Source organism: Actinia tenebrosa, unplaced genomic scaffold, assembly GCF_029948245.1.
Source record: "Actinia tenebrosa isolate PJP-AT-01 unplaced genomic scaffold, QUT_ActTen_1.0 PGA_scaffold5__44_contigs__length_20552954, whole genome shotgun sequence".
NCBI lineage: Eukaryota > Metazoa > Cnidaria > Anthozoa > Actiniaria > Actiniidae > Actinia > Actinia tenebrosa.
The window spans coordinates 4,682,105-4,703,807 of NW_028292582.1; the positions used below are offsets into that span (position 1 = coordinate 4,682,105).

The 21,703-nt window shown below is 40.1% G+C and overlaps 2 protein-coding genes and 1 long non-coding RNA gene across 5 annotated transcripts; 2 read left to right on the forward strand and 1 right to left on the reverse strand.

The window, feature by feature from the left end:
• Nucleotides 1–55: 55 nt before the first annotated feature.
• LOC116306036 (snurportin-1) lies at nt 56–14,462 on the forward strand. Its single transcript, XM_089037501.1, has 10 exons — nt 56–314; nt 415–495; nt 1,390–1,477; nt 1,673–1,732; nt 8,325–8,429; nt 9,122–9,215; nt 10,477–10,574; nt 11,010–11,087; nt 11,882–11,962; nt 13,078–14,462. The coding sequence occupies exons 1-10, from the start codon at nt 235–237 to the stop codon at nt 13,540–13,542; spliced, it is 1,230 nt and encodes a 409-aa protein (XP_088893627.1). The 5' UTR covers nt 56–234; the 3' UTR covers nt 13,543–14,462.
• On the reverse strand, nt 2,177–13,980 carry LOC116306037 (uncharacterized). Of its 2 annotated transcripts, none has more exons than XR_016121264.1 (4): nt 13,840–13,980; nt 7,494–7,527; nt 5,182–5,268; nt 2,177–3,157 (listed from the first exon to the last, which is right to left on the reverse strand). It is a non-coding gene; the product is annotated as an uncharacterized LOC116306037 (long non-coding RNA). The 2 variants fall into 2 exon arrangements; XR_016121263.1 differs by having other exon boundaries at nt 5,182–5,326.
• LOC148906360 (uncharacterized) lies at nt 14,079–21,655 on the forward strand. Of its 2 annotated transcripts, none has more exons than XR_016121262.1 (2): nt 14,079–21,451; nt 21,598–21,655. XR_016121262.1 is itself a non-coding variant. In XM_089037500.1 (2 exons), exon 2 carries the CDS (start codon nt 14,659–14,661, stop codon nt 21,082–21,084), a length of 6,426 nt encoding a protein of 2,141 aa, XP_088893626.1. In that variant the 5' UTR covers nt 14,079–14,258; nt 14,405–14,658; the 3' UTR covers nt 21,085–21,655. The 2 variants fall into 2 exon arrangements, 1 of the variants encoding a protein (XP_088893626.1); XM_089037500.1 differs by having other exon boundaries at nt 14,079–14,258; nt 14,405–21,655.
• Nucleotides 21,656–21,703: the final 48 nt, after the last annotated feature.

Consider the following 21,703-nt stretch of genomic DNA (forward strand, 5'->3'; position numbering starts at 1 on the left):
TAGAAAATATATTTCAAAAGCGATTTCTTGAATATTTTTAGTACAAAATGTTGGATTTAATGGGCTTCCTGTTGTGTAGCTTACGCGCATTTTTCAACATATTCACCGCTTGCAAGTTGAGCCGAAAGTCGAATAATGTTTTTAACGTTTTTTGAACGACATTCTAGTTGTCAACTACAAAAAAAGTCACAAGTTATACAAATTATTATTATTATTATTTAACATCTTCAAGATATGGAGTCACTTTTAGACAATTTTTCGTCAGCCTTTTCGGTTTCTTCGGATCCTAATGATACTGCAGCGCCTCATCCAAGGTTTGTGGTTGGAAAATTTTTTAAAACTTTTGACCTTTGTCAGAGATGATTCTTTGCCTCTTGTCTAAAAAGATCTTTCTTTTATTTTCTTCTTACTTAGACTAACCCAGTACAAAGAAAAGCCTTCTAATGTTCCTGATCAAACAACTAGAAGAAATCGAATGCTTGAACGGCAAAAAAGGTTAAGAAATTCAAATTTTTCATTCTTAAAATTTCTACTTCTAAGACTCGGTTTGCGTATGAGAAGTATGACAAAAAGTTATTCGCAGGATGACCACCAACCCACCCCCAACTCCCCCCCCCCCCCCCCCACACCCAACACCACCAATATCACCACCACCACCAACACTCTACTTCTATTTATAATTCAATACATTCCCTAAAATGAATGGCAAATTTTCAGATTTACTGTTTAGCTTGTCCATACACCCTCCCACCCACCCCTCCCTCTCAAATATAATATATAACACATCTATCATATAATTCAACGTTGTTTAGAATTAAGGATGGCACTTGACAGTAATTCAACTGATAAACTAGCAGTCCTCCTTTAATGTCTCTAGTTGATTAGGGTTGGAAATGCCATTAATGATCAGGACATCCAAGCCAAGGCCTTCTCAATTATTTTAAGACCCTGAGTGTTGATCAGGCCAGGATGTAAACTTGGACTTCCCTCACGACAGACAGGGAAGCACTGGTGGTGTGCCCTGCTAATGCGCCGCCTCTCACCAATGCGGCCCGAGTTCGAGTCCTGCCGATCTCGGTGTCGTATTGAGTAGAGTTGTTTGTTGGTTCTCTCCTGTGCTTCAAGGGTTTTTCTCCGGGTTCTCCGGTTTTCCTCCCTCCTCAAAAATCAACTTCTAAATCCTAATTCGATCTTTGGGCTTTCACCTAGTTTGGAGCCTAGCTCTAGCTGTTGTGATTGTCCCACGATGTGATACAACAGCGAAAAGCTTTGTAGATTTTTTGTAGACTGATGTTCTTACAAATTATAAGGCAGTTAGAAAAATAACAGGTTCTAACATGGAGAATATAAAATGCTTAAACTGTGCTGCTATTATGACTTTATTTCTAGGAAAAGACTTGATGTTGCAAATTATTCAAGAAAGCTAGCCGATGGTGTTTTGAGTAAAGAAGATCTAGAGGATGATAATGGAAATGAGGTAATTTGCTTTCGAGGGTTGAGGGTTACAGCGTAACTACTATAACTGGGGCCACTTAGACAGCAAGAACCAATCAAATTGTAGAATAAAAACAATACATTCCAACTTTGAGTCTAGTGGAGCCAATCAGAAAGCAGAAGAAAACAATAGCCTTTCGACATGTTTTTATATACCCACGTTTTCTGTTATTAATAGGAAATGGAATCCATGGATTATAAAGAAAAAAGAAAAAGATTCAATCCCTATGCACACCAGGTAGGATTAAATGTGTCATTCATTTTGTTCTATAAATGTATGAGATACAATAACTTATCCCTAGTGTCTCTCCCCCTGGGGGAGGGGGTAAATGGCACATATAATATTGGCTCACTAGAAGAGGATTAAGCTAACTATACGTGCCTATAGAGCTTGTGCATCCCAGGTTGAACATCTTGCTAAGATCTTGTTAAGATCTTATAAGAATCTTGCAAGATCTTAAATAGGATCTTACAAGATCTTGTCCAAGATCATGCCAAGATAATGAATAAACTTGCCAAGTTCATGCATAAACTTGCCAAGATCATGTAAGATCAGGCCTGATCTTACATGATCTTGTCCAAGATCATGCAAGATCAGGCCTGATCTTACATGATCTTGGCAAGTTTATGCATGAACTTGGCAAGTTTATTTATTATCTTGGCATGATCTTTCATGCTTTTGATAAGATCTTACATGATCTTGGCAATATCTTACATGATCTTTCATAGTCCTAGTAAGATCTGTCATGATCATGGCAAGATCTTACAGGAAGTTGGACAAGATCTTTCATTGTTATGGCAAGATCTTATTTAATCATGGCAAGATCTTATAAGATCTTGGACAAGATCTTTTATGGCCATGGCAAGATCTTACAGGATCTTGAACAAAGTCTTTTTTCATAGCCATGCCTAGATGTTACAGGCTCTTTTCAGGATATACAGGATATTTTAAAGATCTTTCAGGGTCTTCTGCAGGAGGTTATAACAAGTTCTAATGGCTTGCAAACATGATTTCTGATTTCAGATAATGATGAAACTTGTAAGGCTTTATTATAATTATGTAAACTTTATTGAAAACAAATGTATCAAATCCTGATAAAGTACATGAAAATTTAAAAGCTATCTTAGATTAAACTTAAATTTCATGCAAATCTCTACTGACAATATTCTATGTTCAACAATATTTCATACACATTGCTTAAATGTTTTAAACACAGGAAGAAGAAATGTTCTAAACACTTTGAATGTGTGAGTCATATTGAGCTAAACAAACAAGAAATGAAAAGTCGAAAATGCAAAATGAGAATCTTGATTAAAGCATGGTTACCACCATTTTGATTCTAATTTTAATTTGTTATTAAAACTATGATCAAATTTATCATAACTGTATAATGACAGATACAGTACAGTTTATAAAGATTTGTTACGACAATGACTATTGAAATAGTTAATAGAAGTGACCTTCTCATTTGATAGTGAAAAATTAACTAGTAACTAACTCTTTCATTTCATAATTGAGGAATTGAGTGGATATAGCACAAAATTGAATAGAACACCCTGAATAATTGTTAGTGTACTCATTTTCCCTGACAATTTCCTGACAATTTACAATTTGTTGCTTCTCTGAACTTTGTCTCTGCCATAATTGGCATGCAGGTGACCTCTAAAACAGAAAAAAAAGAAAATTAGTTTGTTTTCTGAATGATTAGGTTCTATTTCAGAAAAATATTTTTTAATTTTATTTTTGAGTTACATAAACCTTATTCATGTATCAATATTGTGAAAGGAAATAATTTCTTAAGAATTACATTATTGCCTTAGAAAAATTGAAGCGAATGCTTCATTTTCGAATTCTTAGATTGATCTGAGTCAGCCTGTATTTCAAAGCCATGGAAATATTATTAAGGTTACTGGAGACCTTCAGGGATATGTTTCATTTAAGACTCTCTACGCAACACTTTAAATAAAACCCCATAAAACTATATATCGTTTTAAAGGTCATATACTAATGATTCAGAAAATGATATTATTTAAAAAAGAATTTTTAATTTGAAACAATGCTGGAGCCTTAAACACAAATCGGGCACGTTCAATAGAGGTGAACTATTGGACATTGATTTGGAGCATATAGCCAAAAGAGTTTCACCATGTGAATAAGCAAAAGATAAACTACAAAAGGGTGTGTGCGATTTTTGATATTTTGCTTCTTTAAAAAGTTATCGAATCTTAAAGTTGGAAAGTCGAAAAATTTCAATGCCGGTTAATGTTTTACTGCATAAAAGACGAAAAATATCAAAAATCGCTCATACCCTTTTGTATATTATCTTTTGCTTATTAACATAGTGAGGTTCTTTTGGCTATACACGCTAACGCTAATGCCATTAATTCACCTCTACGAAACGTGCCCGATTTGTGTTTAAGGCTCCAGCATTGTTTCAAATTAGAAAATCACAAAACGACCTTTTAAACGATACATAGTATTAGGGGGTCTTGTTGAACGTGTTGCGTAGAGAGAGTTTAAGACAAATATACCCCTGAAGGTCTCCAGTAACCTTAACTAAAGTACACTTATATTGCGCTGATACAAATTTACATTTTTATCTGCTCAAGTATGTTAAGGCTAGGTTTTTTTTATCAAATCACAAAATAGCTTATATTTTCTAATAACTCGTTAAATCTCAAACCAGTGAAAGTAAAGTTTGGCCATCAAGTACTGATTAATCAGGGTTTTTGAAATTTAGCGCGGCATTCTCCAAGAGAAATTCAGATCCAACACGTATTTTGAAGAAAAAAAATCTAAGTGGCATCTCGAAGAGAAGATCACTATACGATCCAACACTTTAAAAGAATTCCAAGTTAGCGCGGCATTCTCGAAGAGAAGATCATTATACGATCCAACACTTTTGAAAGTTAGAGCGGCATATCGAAGGGACGATCACACTATGCGGTCCAACACTTTTGAAAGAATAAGCGCGGCATTCTCGAAGAGAAGATCATTATACGATCCAACACTTTTTAAAGAATTCTAAATTAGTACGGCATTCTCGAAGAGAAGATCAGGTCGATCCAACACCTTTGAAAGAATTCTAAGTTAGCGCAGCATTCTCGAAGAGAAGATCACCGTACGATTGAGCACTTTTGAAAGAATTCCAAGCTTTTGAATTTAGCGCGGCATTCTCGAAGAGAAGATCACCGTACAATTGAGCACTTTTGAAAGAATTCCAAGCTTTTGAATTTAGCGCGGCATTCTCGAAGAGAAGATCACCGTACGATTGAACACTTTTGAAAGAATTCTAAGCTTTTGAATTTAGCGCGGCATTCTCGAAGAGAAGATCACCGTACGATTGAGCACTTTTGAAAGAATTCCATGTTAGCGCGGCATTCTCGAAGAGAAGATCACTATGCGATCCAACACTTTTGTAAGAACTCTAAGTTAGCACGGCATTCTCGAAGAGAAGATCAGATCCAACACCTTTGATAGAACTTTAATAGCGTGGCATATCGAAGGGACGATCACACTATACGGTCCAACATTTTTGAAAGAATAAGCGCGGCGTTCTCGAAGGGAAGATCAAAGTCTAAATTTCAAAGTTTGTGCGTTATTCTCATAGAGATCAATATATCGCTTTTTTAAATCGTAAAAGTTGTATCAACTATATTTTGGAATAATGGGAAGACAAAACTTACCTTTGTTCGTTTATAACTGTTCTTGAAGTCATAGTAGCGAGATAGTTTTCCGTTTTTTTTTCCGTTAACCTTCTTTGACGCTTGAAACTATTTGAAATACAACAAGCACGTGAGGACTCTTAATCTTTGAAAAATACACGTGACCCTGTAGACCAATGAAATTTTTCTTGTTATTTGATGCCCTTTTCTGATTGGCTCACACACGAGAAATTGTACAAAATGTTTCCTGCGATTGGGATGTGCGCGGGAAATGCCTAACACTGACCAACGATTACATAAATAGTGGAGAATCGAGAGTAAAGTTCGTGATTTTTTATTATTCAAAAATATGAAAGGCAGAGAAATGAACAGTTTGAATTGCCCTATTTCACTATAACGTCACATCAAAACAATCTATTGTTTAAACGCCCGGGGGGGGGGGGGGTACTCCCCTATTTTCGCTGTACGCGTACGTGCCGCCAAACAGGGTATGGAACAGGGTGTATGAAATCGCGCTCGCTCTGGGACAGGGTATACGAAATCACGCTCTCTCCTCTCTGGAATAATGGGAATAATAATTATTATATAATAATTATTATGGTTTTCAGCGATCTTGCTCTGGAACAGGGTATGAATTTCAGCGATTTTACTCTGGAACTGAGGGTCAGGATTCAGAGGGCTCAGCGGCACATCCGTACCCTAAACTGGCAAGAGTACCCCCCCCCCCCCCCCCCTGGGTTTAAACGCAAAGGATCATGGTCATCGGACGGGGTCAAATCAATGCAAATTCACCGAAAATTGTTCTAAAACCCGTATCAATCCACGAAGACAAGTAGAATAACCAGCAAATGCTCAGAATATTTTTAGTGCATATTAACACATATTATATCTGAAAACCAGGCCATTTTATATTAAACTATTTTGCTAGGAGCAAATTTTGTTGAATTTTCTATTGAATTTGGTGATTCTATCCCCCACATAAACAAGCAGTGACGTCATAGTGAAATAGGGCAATTAATTAAACAGTTACTTAGGCAAAAAAGCATGAACTTGCATATTTCTGATAAAGAACTGAGCTGTTCAAGTGATGTCTTGAGCAGCTCAAGCAATTCAGACGAAGATGTTTGTGATGGCCATAAAAAGAAAGAATTGATCAGTTCACCCTACCCCGACAAAAAAATCATGATGTCTTTGAAGAAAAAGAACCCAGCAGTCAAAGGGATTCCGAAAAAGATGTTAGGGATATCGACAAAGGCAACCAACCAAGCAGTTCAAGCAATTCCGACGAAGATGACAACAAACCGAGCAGTTCAAGCAGTTCTGACGAGTATGTTTGTGATACTGCTTCACTTCACCGAAGCAATATTTGCAATCATTTTGCCTTCCAATGTTGTGAATCAGATACTGAATCAGGGACTTCTACAGACTCCAGTCCAAGTGATGAAGTCAGTTCTGATGACGAAAGATCTTGCAAAGATAATTACAAGATTTGGAAAGATCTTGATAAGATCATACTAAGATCTTGACAAAGATCTTATTAAGATCTTGTTAAGATCATGTTAAGATCATGGCATGATCTTGGCAAGATTTTATAAGTTTATAATTTTAAAAACTCTGTTAAGAAATACAAGATCTTATCAGGATCTTGACAAGATCTTAAAAATATCTTGTAAAGATCTTGACAAGAATTTGATAAGATCTTTTAAACTATTGTACAAGATCTTGCAAAGATAATTACAAGATATTGGAAAGATCTTGATAAGATCATACTAAGATCTTGACAAAGATCTTATTAAGATCTTGTTAAGATCATCACATGATCTTGGCAAGATTTTATGAGTTTATGATTTTAAAACCTCTGTTAAGAAATACCAAGAACTTATCAGGATCTTGACAAGATCTTAACAAGATCTTGCCAAGATCTTGCCAAGATCTTGAATACCTAAGATCTTGAATAACTTAATACAAGATCTTGCCAGATCTTCCATGATCTTGCAAGATCTTCCATGATCTTATCAAGATGCTCAACCTGGGATGTTATGTCATAGCCGCCATCTTGGTTGACGATAACAAAGCATTCCTCATTAGCTTCTCTTGATAGATCAACCAGGATGGTGGCTGTTTCATCGTTATTCATATCTCGAGGGATTTCGAGGCACATGGTTGCACACACTCTATTGCTGGGTATTAATCAGTTCATTAGGCATGGCTAATTCACATATCAATTTGAAATTTATTTATCTTGTTAGGTTTGTGGAGGGAGGGAAAAAAGAGAGTCAGGAAAAAGTTATCATCCCTCAAATCAAAAGAGAGACTTAACAAACTCTACTTACATGTAATGCCGAGTCCAGAAACACTCCTCAGACCCTAGAAGAGAAAGGCAATTGTACTTCCTCTATGCCACCTTTGATTCCTATCCACTAAGGATAAAAGCTAATAATATCAAATATTCTTCTTTACCACGAATAATTTGGTGGCATGGGTTGCGTACGCTGCTAATGTGTCATCTACAAAAATCAACTCCTTAATTCCCATTGGAATTTCAGTGGATGAATAGCTACTCTGTAGAGATGCCACTGCTAGATCCCATTTATTATTTATTTATTTAATTTTTTTTTTTCACTGCTGTGAGTCCAACGGGTCGGGATGCTGGTTCGAGCCCTGTGGTCACCACATGTGAATAGGCCCTTTGCAGCTATGCAATCACGTGCTGATTAATTCACTGAGAGCAAATGAATGAACATATTTATTCCCATGGGTGAAATTTACTGGACTGCAAACAAACTTTCTACAGCCTGTTTCGAGAGATTGTAATAAAACTGCATTTCATAACACACTGGATACACATGTTTTCATTTAGTTCTTTACAAGTAGCTAAAAATCCAGTACAGACACGTGACCGTTAACTGCAAAGGGCCTATTGAGTTTGTTTAATGTGTTGTTCTTTCCTGTGTCACAAGGGTTTTTCTCTGGGTTTTCCAGTTTTCCTCCCTCTGTAAAAATCAACATGTGAGCCGAGGGTTGTGTGCATATAATAGTAAATGTAGTGGTAGTGAGTGTGAGTGAAAGCAGGCCCACATCAACGAAAGCTGCCAGAATAATTAGCCTGCTGCTCTAACAGATAAAATTTATTATTTATTTATTATTGTTATTATTTGTGATAGTTAATGCTTTCTGAGTGGCTGATTGAAGTGCCAGAGGATCTGACCAATGAATGGCTAATGGTTGTCTGTCCACATGGGAAAAGAAATCTTGTAATTGCTTCAAATGTGAGTACTGAAATGTATAAATAATAAATAATCTAATAATGTCCTAATAATATCTGCTGTTAGTAGAAATTTGCTAGTTTTTGTGATTTTTTTATAATTAAGAATCACTTACTTTAAAAAAAAAAGTAACTAAGTCTTATTGTTACATTTATTGTCCCTTTATTTATTCAATATGGGAAAAGCTAAAATCTATCTGTAAATAGAGGGGAATTTAGGCACAAATGAGTTTTTACCAGGTATCTTTGAACTAATAAAACAGGAAAATAATTATCATGATTGCTGGAAAGAAGATGTTTAAAATCAGTAAAACTTTGAAGTTTTGAAGGAAATAGTTTCAAAACTTGCAAATATATGATTTTTGAAAATTATGATTTTGTAAGAAAACATTTGCTGGAAACAGGAAATGTCTTGAAATTATTTCAAAATTTTTGATGTTTTAAAATTCATATGAGTTATAAAACTTATTTCCTTCAAACTTCACACTTCATGCTCTTTCCAGCTATTCTTCACTATTAGCTAGTCTTCTATCCTATGAGTTTATTTTGAAATTACCGTTACAAGGTGAAAGCTCATTTGCTCCTTCCCAGAGCACTCCAAACACACTGTCATTCCAAGACACATTTTCGATAGCCTCCTTTGGTTACTTGTGCATGAATAGTAAGTTATTAAACAAATATTTATTCCTCTTTCAGGGAAATACTTCAGCCTATACCAAGAGTGGATTCAGAGTTAATCAATTTATATCTCGTCTCCCTGGGGGTAGTCCTGATACTTTAAAGCCTGGAGGCAAGGAAGCTATGATATCATGATATTATGTGCCAGTTATGTCTGTATGAAATATGAATGGTGTGCACTACTAATGTATTACCTCTCTCTCAATCAGTACTGGATTCTCAGGGTGGGTGTCATGTGAGTGGAGTTGCTTAATGGTTCTCTCCTGACAGTCATTTGCAGCTAACCAACTACCTGCGCCCACGAAACATGTTCTAACTGTGCGTCAAATGTTTATGATTGGCCACCAAATGTGTGACGTTTGGTGCTTTGTTAGGCAATGTTATTTTTTCGAACGTGTCTTGACACAGTAGCGCTGGAAACCTCGCCACAGTCACCAAATATATTTAACGCCTCTGAGATTTCCTAAAGCGAAGATGATCCTTTAGTTTGCACAATAGAACTTTCCTGAATTCGCTTGACTAATGATGAAACAATGGTTTCAAGTCAAGGTTGGACTTGATGAATAAAGGAATCAAGTTCAGCCTCAAATTCAAACCGTTGTTTTGTGTTCATCCAAGCGAATTCAGGAAAGGTCTATTGTTTCTAGCAGTAAAGAGTCTTGGAATGAAAGCTTGCTTGCACTTCTCTGGTGATCATTTCTCACTGGTTGCTCAACATTTCCAGTTTCCTTATACAATCGCACTTACTTTGCAACAGTTGAAGGATAAATTTTCAGTTGTCTACTTATTTCTTTAAATGAATGCTTTGCAGCCATTTCAATTGCCTCAAACTTTAGCAAACTTGGGCATCTCACTCCAGGTTTAAAAATTCTCCTTCTCTCTTTATGACTTTTCTTTCTTTTTGTTTTCGCTCCTCGATCGCTGTTTCCATTAGTTTGCTTTTTAAACGTTGCCAAACAAAGTGCCAAACGTCACATGTTTGGTGGCCAATCATAAATGTTTGACACGCAGTTAGAACATGTTTTGCGGGCGTGGGTAGTCTGTTAGCTGCAAACAACTGTACTTTGAGGGTTTTTGTCTGGTTTCTCCTCTTTCTTTCCTTCCCTTCTCTTCTCTCAGAAAAGAGAATAATTAAACCTCAAGGTTCGTGCAGTTCAGAAGCAGGATTCTAGCTTTTTTTAAAGAGATATAGCTCACTTCAGACAAAATGTTCTCTTGAAGAGGTTTAGAGATTGCCTACGACTCTATGGCTTTCCTATGCTGACCGAAAATACCTCGTTTTCTGCCTTCTAAAAGAGCTTGAGTATTTTGAAAATCATCTATTTGCAAAAAGCATCAAAAAGTCATTTTCTTCTGTCCTTTGGAAATTTTAGATTACACAATTTTGGATTGCATTTTTAATGAAGTATCCAGTACTTTCTATGTTCTGGATATAATGTGCTGGCGAGGGCACCCTGTTTATGACAGTGAGGTAAGAAAACACAGTAGAGCACATGCAGTGAAACCATGAAATAAAAACAAAGTTGATACTGACAAATAATAGCTATTTAGTGACTAATAGTTGCTAGCACTCAACCAGAACATTTATTAAACAAAAGACACAGATGGTCTCTTGTGTATCTGTCTTTGCATAATGAATGCTCTGGTTGAGTGATAGCAATTATTAGTCACTTAATAGCTACTATTTGTCAGTATCAACTTTGTTTTTATTTCATGGTTTTACTGCATGCGCTCTAAGAAAAAACATGTACTAGTGCAATTCTTAGTATTCCATACAGCTTTAAAAAATCATGATTATTTAATATCATAGTATCAATCTTACACAATAGGAACTGCACTTGAATTTTCCAATGTCTCTTAAATTTTAGAGCTTTATTTCTTGATTAATTTTTGTATTTATTTTTAGACAGAGTTTCGATTTTATTGGCTTCACACCAAGCTTAAAGAAGAGCAAGGGTTGAACCAAAGATCGTCGTCCAATCCTGTATGTGTTTTGTTGTGTATGACTTCTTATATCATCATTGAGTCAGTTTCTTTTGTTCACTGGCAGTCTTTATGCTTCATCTTCACCCAACTTAAATAAACAAAGGAATGTCCATGTTGATATCTAGTTATTAACCCCATTTTAAGAAACTTCCCCAATGATGATATGAAGAAGATGGGGGGGGGGGGGGGGGGGGGGGGAGGAGCTGTAAATAATTATTTTTTGAATCCACTTTCTGTCTATGTGGTATATATATCTAGCTTTTCAATCATGTAGCATCGCAGCATTGTGATTTATAGTTTATATATTTTTAATTAGATTTTATAAAGCTCCTCGAATGTATTTAGCATGAGTCTCTGGCTCATTATACATTTCGAGATTAAATAAAGTTATCTATCTATCTATCTATCTATCTATCTATCTATCTATCTATCTATCTATCTATCTATCTATCTATCTATCTATCTATCTATCTATCTATCTATCTATCTATCTATCTATCTATCTATCTATCTATCTACCTATCTATCTATAAGGTGGTTATATACCTCATACCTTTGGTGGATGTGAGATATATTATCCCTCAGCTTCGCCTCAGGTTGATAAATCTCATGTACACCTCGATAACAGTATATAACTGAATAACTTCAAGACTGGATTTTTAGCAAAAATGTACTAACTGCATGCTGTTATAAGATAGTTGGAAGCCATAACATGAGAAAATGTACCGGGTCTGGAGTTTTCCGGAAACATTATTTAGTCCTTCATTAATATTTACTTGATTAAATCTACAGTACAAATTCATAGAACTCAGTTTCACCGCCTGTACACCAGAGCAAATTAAAACAGCTCTAGATGGAACTTCACCACAAGAGGTATGTACATAATCATAATAATCGTAAAATTTGATTTGTTAGAGCAGGCTGATTATTTTCGACAGCATTTGCTGATGTGGGCCTACTTTCTCTGCTCACACTCACTACCACTTCATTTACTATTTTATGCACACAATACTCGACTCACATGTCGATTATTACTGGATTTTTTCTTCCAAAAAAGCAGTCATAACTTCAAGTAGTGGTGATGATGGTGTTGGTGATGGTAGTGGTGATGATGGTGTTGGTGATGGTAGTGGTGATGATGGCGTTGGTGGTGGTGTTGGTGATGGTAGTGATGAACATGGTTAAGGTGATGGTGATGGTAGTGGTGATGGTGTTGGTATTGGTAGTAGTGGTGATGATGGTGTTGGTGATGGTAGTGATGAAGATGGTGGTGGTGTTGGTGATGATTGTGTTGGTGATGGTAGTGGTGGTGATGGTAGTGGTGGTGATGGTAGTGGTGGTGATGGTGTTAATGATGGTAGTGATGATGATGGTGTTGGTGATGGTGATGGTAGTGATAAAGATGGTGGTGGTGTTGGTGATGGTAGTGATGAAGATGGTGGTGGTGATTGTAGTGGTGATGGTGTTGGTGATGGTAGTGATGAAGATGGTGAAGGTGATGGTGATGGTAGCGATGAAAATGGTGGTGGTGTTGGTGTTGGCGATAATGGTGATGGTGATGGTAGTGGTGATGGTGTTGGTGTTGGTGTTGGTGATGGTAGTGATGAAGATGGTGAAGGTGATGGTGATGATGATGGTAGTGATGAAGGTGGTGTTGGTGTTGGCGATGATGGTGTTGGTGTTGGTGATGGTGTTGGTGATGGTAGTGGTGATGATGGTGTTGGTGATGGTAGTGATGAACATGGCGTTGGTGATGGTAGTGGTGATGATGGTGTTGGTGATGGTAGTGATGAGCATGGTGATGGTGATGGTAGTGGTGATGATGGTGCTGGTGATGGTGATGGTAGTGATGATGATGGTGATGATAATGGCAATAGTATTCTGCAAGTCAAGCGCAACAAATGCAATAAAGTATACTCCTAATATATTCATCTAGTACCCTTGTTATCGATTCTACCTTATGCTTTTCAATCATTATATGTCTTAAGGTCGATGGGTTGTTGTTTTACCATAAACGGACTCATTACGTCCATGGGCGTACGCCATTAGTTGCTTGGTTAAAAGTCAACATGTTACCAGAAATACTGGGTATAGATATTCGTCCTGACCTTACGACAACGCTTCCTCGAGTTGACAGGATGGCTTTAATCAAAAATAATTTAGAATTGAAGGACACTACTGATGATAAAACGGCAGAAGAAAAAGCCGAGTGCGAGAGGAACAAAAAACTTGTAGATCGAATGGAGGTAGATAGAAAAAAACAAGGAAGACGGAAAAAGGAGATCAAAAGTTCGAATCAATGTGAAATACACTCGAGGTTGAATCCGAGTGAGGAAATAAATGAGGTTAGTTTAGCAAGTCCAATGGAAGTTAGCTCCAAGTCGCGGAGGCGACGAAGAGGGCAGAACAAGAAAGAAGAGAGCATGAATGTTATAGAAGAGGGGGGGAAATGACGAACTTTAACTTTTGGAGGAAACGTTGTAAAATAGATAATTGAAAATCTCGTGGAACAAACGAAGGGGAGACAAACAAACAACGGATAAACTCAAATTCTTACTGCAAGGAATGTTGAATTTGAAGTGACGCAATGAACCGAAGAAAACAAAAAGAGACAAAAGAAGGCCGAAGAAAAGACAAAGCATGGAAACGTGATGGTCTTGGAAAGCAATTATTAGCTAACTAAACTTGAGCATCAACCGCGATAACTCAGATCAAATCAAAGAGGCCACTTTAACTTAGGAGAACATTACCTTGGAGTGCTTTTTCAGATTTTGAATCCTATAAATATTGTCCAGTGTATGCTTCATTGGGTTTTCGGCCCCTGCTGTGGCATAAAGCAAGCACCAGTATGGATGCTAATTCAGCTGGGCGAATTAAAATTTGTCTCACTCATTTCAGTGCTACTGATGTCTGTACAAAGTTCTTTATCGTTTGTCTACATTTTCTGATCCATACAACGAATCGAAATGTGGCGACCAATTTCAATAACTATTGTAGCTGTTTCCATAGTAATCAGCGTATTCAGCAATTATTTGATTGACAAGAGATTAACTTAATCTCTTAGCGTTCTACCCTTTTAATTCAGTATAGTGTAACACTCGTTTGAAGTAAGACGAACTTTCGGGATTAATATCTTTATGTAATTGTTTTAACTGACCCGCCAACGTTGGTAAGTCCTCAACCTTATTGTATTTCTTTTAATCTGTAGCACAACTGATTACTTTGTTGTGTATTTCACCTTGTGAATCATTTTCCCATAAGTAACAACAATTGTAAACAGAGCAATAGGCTAACTATAGATAATCCTTATTTTAGTTGACCAGATCATTACCAGATTCAATAGTGCAAGAATAAAAAGGATTTGCGTACTCAACTATGGCAGTGGTTTCCTTTTGATACGATATTATTGAGAAATCCCGTACAGTCAACAACGAGGGAATCCACCGAGAGATAAGTCAATAAGTGATTCTATATTCACCAACGATTCCTTTGTGAAACTGTGAAACTCTAAATGTGAAACTCTTATAGTTAATGTGAAATAACTGCCGTTTTAAAGTAAACGTTGCATAATGTTGGAACCAGAGAAAGAAACTACGAAGGAAAGCACGACCACAGAAATATGCGAAGCACGATCGGAATGTCGCTTGCGAACACGTACCGAAAAGGGTCTTGAAATGGACTTACAAAACGCAAAAAAGAAGAGAACCAAGGCAGGAAAGGATCTTAATAAACGAATACAGGATTCTTATGAATTACTGAGAATTCCTTCTGATCTTGTAAAGCTTACCGCCAGTATTGACGGTCTAGAAATGGAAATGAATAGATTCAGAGCTATTAACGACCAAGTGCTTGACCTCTTGATAAAGATGGGTGATGATAAAGATAACAAAGACGACGGTCAATTTACAACGCTGTGGGAGTCCTCCCTGGAGTGTATGGCCGACTTAAAAACAAAGAAAAAGGAGTTAGAGTTCGAGAGATCGGAGATGCTATCACAGAGATCTTCTAAGAGGAGCAGTCGTTCATCGAGAACGTCGAGATCTAACGCCCTATCGATCGCAAAACAAGCTATAATCGAAGCCACGACGCTAAAAGAGAAAATGAGAAGCTTGAAGAGACGACAGGAAATTGACAGGCAAAAAGACGAATTAAAACGACAACAAAGAGAACTACAACGCCTTGAAGAAGAGGAGGAGCTCCGAGGAGAGTTAAACGCCGCAGAAGCCATCAAAGGATTACTCAGTAAAGACGCCGAGGACGAGAAAACTGAAGCTGGGAAGGGAGAGATAGCCATCCCCACAGCAATACAAGACCCGTGGGATATCTCCCAGCTTAGTCAATACACCACCAACAAACGTGACGTATCCGACGTCATTAATCCTGTTACCAAAGAAGTCACGCCACCCACCAAGAAAACAGAATATGAACACACAGGAAACCCAGCAGCTGGAGTTAAAGGGCAGTACACAGGAAACCCAGCTGCCGAAGTTAAGAAGTCGTACACAGGAAACCCAGCAGCTGAAGTCAAAACGCTGTACACAGGAAACCCAACTGAGGAAGCCAAAGTAAAGGAACCATTACACATAGGGCGTCCAAGTCAACGCGAAACGGATGAAATAGACCTAGGAGCAATTCTGGAGAAAAACGGATCGACAGGAATACAAGCGAGACTCCAACCCATAAGGAACCCTCGTATGAGTGGAATTATCGATCCGGCCACACCCCAATTTAGAGCCAGCTCCACTCCAGCGACGTCTTACACCTCGCCACCAATGGACATCTCCTGGCAGCTTCAGTCCATCCAAAGAGAAAGCACCGAAATCCAGAGACAGCAAGTCCATCTCCTGAAGCGTCTCATGCTACCAGCGCCAAAACCACCAATCTTCCAAGGCGACATACTAGAATATCCAAAGTGGGAGAGTGCTTTCGAGGCTCTGATAGAAGAAGACGGCGACCCAAGTCGTAAGCTTTACTACCTCGGGCAGTATACAGGGGGAGCAGCCCAAAGAACCATCAATGGGCTGCTCGGACTTCGCACGGAAGATGCCTATACTCGTGCCAGGAAGATGTTGAAAGAACGCTATGGCAATCCATATAGAATCTACGAAGAATACAGAAAGAAGCTGTTCAGTTGGCCAACCTGCAAATCGGGGATGGAACTCCAAGAGCTAAGTGACTTCCTTGTGATGACGCAAGAAACCATGAAAACAGTTGGTTACTTAAGGGAGCTTAATAGCCTCATGTTCATTCGTCAGCTCGCTACAAGACTGCCAGCTTACTATTGCAACAGGTGGAGGGAGAGCGCCAAGAGGATTGAAGCCAAGAAGAGCGAGTATACATTCAATGACCTTGTGGAGTTCGTTCAGGATGCCGCCTCTGATGCAACACATCCAGTGTTCTCTTTAGAATCACTATCAGCTACGAAGAAAGAACTAGACACGAACAAAGAAAAGGGCGGTTACCTAGCAGGACGAAACGCCCTAAGGAATGAAACCAAACGTTCACAAGGATCGACTTTCGCTACTTCCGTTTCAAGACACGAGATCACAAAAGAAAGGGCAAACAACTCATCGAACAACTCGTATGTGCGCATGTGCCCCCTCTGCGATAAGCCTCACGAACTCGAGCGCTGTAAAATCTTTCTTGAAAAGTCGCCAAAGGAAAGAGTGGAGGTCTGCAAGTCGAAAGGCGTCTGTTTCGCATGCCTTACGAAAGGGCACATGGCAAGACGCTGCAGGAAGAAGGCCGAATGCGGTGTTTGCGAGAAATCACACGCAACCCTGCTCCACTTTGATACTAAAGTTGATGCAAGTAAACCAGCCTCAGAGACAGCTAAAGCAACCAACCACTGTATCAAGGTCTGTCACCTGAATGACTGCAACAACGCCAGGACCTCCATGATAGTCCCCGTTTGGGTATATCACCAAGATAACGAGGATCGTAAGGTAGAAATGTATGCCGTTTTGGATGACCAGAGCGACACATGTTTCATCACAGACGACGCCTGCTCTCAACTATCCTTGTCTGGTCCGGAAATAACATTGGAGCTAGGAACAATGCATTCCGTCGAAAATATCTTGACAAGAAAAATCGAAGGACTGGTTGTCTCTCGCCAGGACGGAGAAGTTAACATACCTCTTCCAAGAGCGTACTCAAGGGATCAGATACCTGCTAGACGCGAACAGATACCAAGACCGGAGATCTCAAGGGGGTGGAAACACCTCGAACCAATAGCGGACCAGATACCACCATACAGAGAAGAACTAAAGATCGGCCTCCTAGTTGGCAACAACTGTGTTCGCGCTATCAAGCCAAGACAAGTTGTCCCTGGGAGTGCAACTGACCCGTACGCTATGCGCACAGCTCTCGGCTGGGGTGTCATAGGCGCAGAGGTGGTAGGAAGTGATTGCGAAGAAGGCAGCGTTAGATGTCACTATGTCGCGACTAAGAGGATGGATACGGACCACGGGACGTCTTTCCTTATCCCGCAGCCCCCATCTCACAAGGAGGTTATGACCCCTCTTGCCGTGAAAAGGATGTTCGAGCACGAGTTCCCTGAAATGCAATGCTCCGACAAGTCATTATCACAAGAAGATATAAGGTTTATGAAGATGATGACCGAGCAGATCCACAAAACCGAGGACGGCCACTATGAGATGCCGCTACCATTAAGAGAAGACGGCCTGAGTCTTCCCTGCAACCGAAGGCTCGCAGAGGTACGCTTGAATCAACTGAAGACCCGTTTCGACAAGGATCCAAAGTATAAGCAAGATTACGTCACCTTCGTCGAGGACATGTTAGCAAAGGGCTATGCAGAAGAGGCACCGAACCACTACGAAAGGGTATGGTACGTACCTCATCACGGTGTCTACCATGCGAAGAAGCCAGACAAAATAAGAGTCGTTTTCGACTGCTCAGCTAGGTACGAGGGCCACTCTCTGAATCAACATCTACTCCAAGGCCCCGACTTAACGAACACTCTTGCGGGCGTACTATGTCGGTTCCGTCAAGAGTCAGTATGCTTCGCCTGCGATATCGAAGGTATGTTCTGTCAAGTTCGCGTAAATGAAGAACAGCGCGACCTCCTTCGATTCCTATTCTGGGATAAGGGAAACACGAGTTCCACTCCGAAGGAGTACCGCATGAGAGTCCATCTCTTCGGTGCTACGTCTTCGCCCGGATGTGCCAACCTAGCCTTAAAGAAGACAGCTGACGACAATGCACAAGGCCACGAGAACGCCGCTAAGTTCTTGAAGACAAACTTCTATGTAGATGACGGACTCATGTCCACCGCTACGGCCGCCGAAGCCGTGTCACTCATCAAAGATGCCCGTGAGATGTGCGCAAAGGGAGGCTTCAAACTTCACAAGTTTGTATCCAATAGTAAAGAAGTTCTAGAGTCAGTGCCAGTCGATGACAGGGCGAAAGGAGTTAAGGAACTCAACTTGGATCAAGATGCTCTACCCATCGAGAGAGTACTTGGTGTGGAATGGTGCGTAGAAAATGACACTTTTCAGTTTAGAGTTCATCTGAAGGATAAGCCCCTAACAAGAAGAGGAATCCTGTCTACAGTTAGTTCCATCTACGACCCTCTAGGTTTCGCCGCCCCATTCATGCTTCGAGGCAAGAAGATACTCCAGTTATTGTGCAAGGAAGGCGTGGGATGGGACGATGACATACCAGGCTCGTTGCGACATGAATGGCAGCTGTGGAGGGAAGAACTGCCCTTACTAGAGAAGATGAATATTCCCCGATGCCACAAGTCGGATGGATTTGAATCTCCCAAGATAGTTGAGCTGCACCACTTCTCTGACGCCAGCGTTGACGGCTACGGCCAGTGTTCCTACTTACGTCTGGTGAACGAGAAGGACGAAGTTCATTGTTCATTCGTCGTGGGGAAAGCTCGCGTATCGCCACTGAAACCAGTAACGATACCTCGTATGGAGCTTGCTGCAGCAGTAACGTCGGTAAAGGTCAGCCAAATGCTTCACAAGGAACTGACGTTACCAGTCGACAAGGAGGTATTTTGGACAGACAGCCAAGTAGTCAAGGCCTACATTAATAACGAAGCGCGTCGTTTCCACACGTACGTAGCGAACCGCGTGCAGCAAATAAGAGACCACACAGACCCTACCCAATGGAAGTACGTGGAAGGTAGGAGCAACCCAGCGGACGACGCCTCCCGCGGCCTGAGTCCAAGAAGTCTTTTACGGACCTCAAGATGGTTGCAAGGACCTTCCTTTCTATGGGAGCTCCAAGAGAAATGGCAAGACTTCACCAACGATACGTACGAGATATCAGCAGATGATAAAGAGGTTAAGAAGTCGTCCGCATTTTCCACAGTCGTGAAGGAATGTTCAACACTAACGAAGAGACTTGGCTACTTCTCGGACTGGTTTCGAGCCAAACGAGCCGTGGCCAACTGCCTGAAATACTTGAGGATTCTGAGGTACCGAGTTCAGAAGAAGTCCACTCCAACGAGTACTATGCAACCAATAGGCACAACCCCTACAATTGTAGAGCTCCAGGAAGCAGAGCGTATTATCTTGAGAGAAGTTCAGCAGGATGCCTATGTCACAGAGATGAAAGAGCTATCAACTGGTAGGGAGAACCCCACCAACGGCAGCAGAGCTGAACAGCGCGAACTGAAAAGAAAGTCAGACCTGTATCGCCTCGATCCCTTTATCGATCAACATGGCATTCTGAGAGTCGGTGGCAGAATCAAAAACGCGAGTATCGACTTCGGGCTCAAACATCCTGTTATAGTTCCCAAGGACAATCATATTTCATACCTTATCGCTAAGAACTGCCACGAGTCAACCAAACACCAAGGAAGAGGCCTAACCCTGAACGAGATACGTTCCTCCGGCTACTGGATAGTCACTGGTGGCCCGATGGTCTCAAAGCTGATCCACGATTGCGTTACCTGCAGAAAGCTGAGAGCATCAGGGCAAGAACAGAAGATGGCTAACCTGCCGAGCGATAGACTGGAGCCGACACCCCCATTCACCTATTGTGCTGTGGACTATTTTGGTCCCTGGATCATTAAAGAAGGGCGCAAAGAACTTAAGCGTTACGGCGTACTGTTTACCTGTCTTTTCTCCAGAGCGATCCACCTCGAGACAGCCAACAGTCTAGACACCAGCTCATTCATCAACGCTCTAAGACGATTTATATGCCGCCGTGGTCCAGTCCGACAACTCCGCAGTGATAGAGGGACTAATTTTATTGGCGCGCGCAGAGAGCTACAAGAAACCTTGACTGAGATGGATCATGAGGCTGTGAAGAAAGAACTGCTGAAGTCCAATTGCGATTGGATTGAAATGAAGTTCAATGTCCCATCCGCAAGCCACATGGGCGGCGTCTGGGAACGTCAGATAAGAACGGTGCGAAGCGTTCTATCAGCCTTACTCTCCAACTGTGGCAGTCAGCTAAATGATGAAGCTCTTCGCACATTCATGTGTGAGGCCGAAGCCGTAGTCAACGGACGGCCCCTGACGGTAGACGGTAGAACCGCGCCGATAGAAGCTCTCACACCGAACCACTTCCTAACGATGAAGAGCAAGGTCATACTACCACCCCCAGGGAATTTCCAAGAGGCTGACCTCTACTCCAGGAAGTGGTGGCGACGAGTCCAGCATCTAACCAACGAATTCTGGACTCGATGGAGGAAAGAATATTTACTGTCTCTCCAGGAACGGCAAAAGTGGACGCGTCAACGACGCAACATGGAACCTGATGACATCGTTCTGATCAAGGACGACGATAGTCCCCGCAACCAATGGCGCCTATCCAGAATAACAGAAGTAATCCGTGACGACGACGGGCTTGTGAGAAAGGTGAAGCTGCTCGTTGGTAGCCCCAACCTATCACCACGCGGCAAAAGAAATGGACAGCTATCTGTCTTGGAAAGACCTATCCAGAAGTTAGTGCTATTGCTTCAGAAACAAGAAAACAGCAGACCGGGAATCCCCGTCGAGGAGCCAACCAAGTAACCAGCGCAAGCCACGGTGGTGTCCACAAAAGCCGACATCATAGTATAGGATAGGGACTTTATAGAGGACTCATGTTTTCTTTTCTTTTCTTTTCTTTCATTTACATATTATAATTGGTTACGGTTTATATGTTTAAAGAACTTTGATGATTTAGGTATTTTTGTAAATTGTTACCAATTTAGGGGAGCCATGTAGCTGTTTCCATAGTAATCAGCGTATTCAGCAATTATTTGATTGACAAGAGATTAACTTAATCTCTTAGCGTTCTACCCTTTTAATTCAGTATAGTGTAACACTCGTTTGAAGTAAGACGAACTTTCGGGATTAATATCTTTATGTAATTGTTTTAACTGACCCGCCAACGTTGGTAAGTCCTCAACCTTATTGTATTTCTTTTAATCTGTAGCACAACTGATTACTTTGTTGTGTATTTCACCTTGTGAATCATTTTCCCATAAGTAACAACAATTGTAAACAGAGCAATAGGCTAACTATAGATAATCCTTATTTTAGTTGACCAGATCATTACCAGATTCAATAGTGCAAGAATAAAAAGGATTTGCGTACTCAACTATGGCAGTGGTTTCCTTTTGATACGATATTATTGAGAAATCCCGTA

What these genes read in the sequence shown, in the direction of transcription:
- LOC148906360 (XM_089037500.1), top strand. Translation starts at nt 14,659, where the DNA reads ATGTTGGAACCAGAGAAAGAAACTACGAAGGAAAGCACGACCACAGAA.
- LOC116306036 (XM_089037501.1), top strand. Translation starts at nt 235, where the DNA reads ATGGAGTCACTTTTAGACAATTTTTCGTCAGCCTTTTCGGTTTCTTCG. An exon ending in TCAATCCCTATGCACACCAG is followed by an intron (nt 1,733 to 8,324) that starts GTAGGATTAAAT and finishes TATTTGTGATAG; the next exon opens with TTAATGCTTTCTGAGTGGCT. An exon ending in AAAGATCGTCGTCCAATCCT is followed by an intron (nt 11,088 to 11,881) that starts GTATGTGTTTTG and finishes TTAAATCTACAG; the next exon opens with TACAAATTCATAGAACTCAG.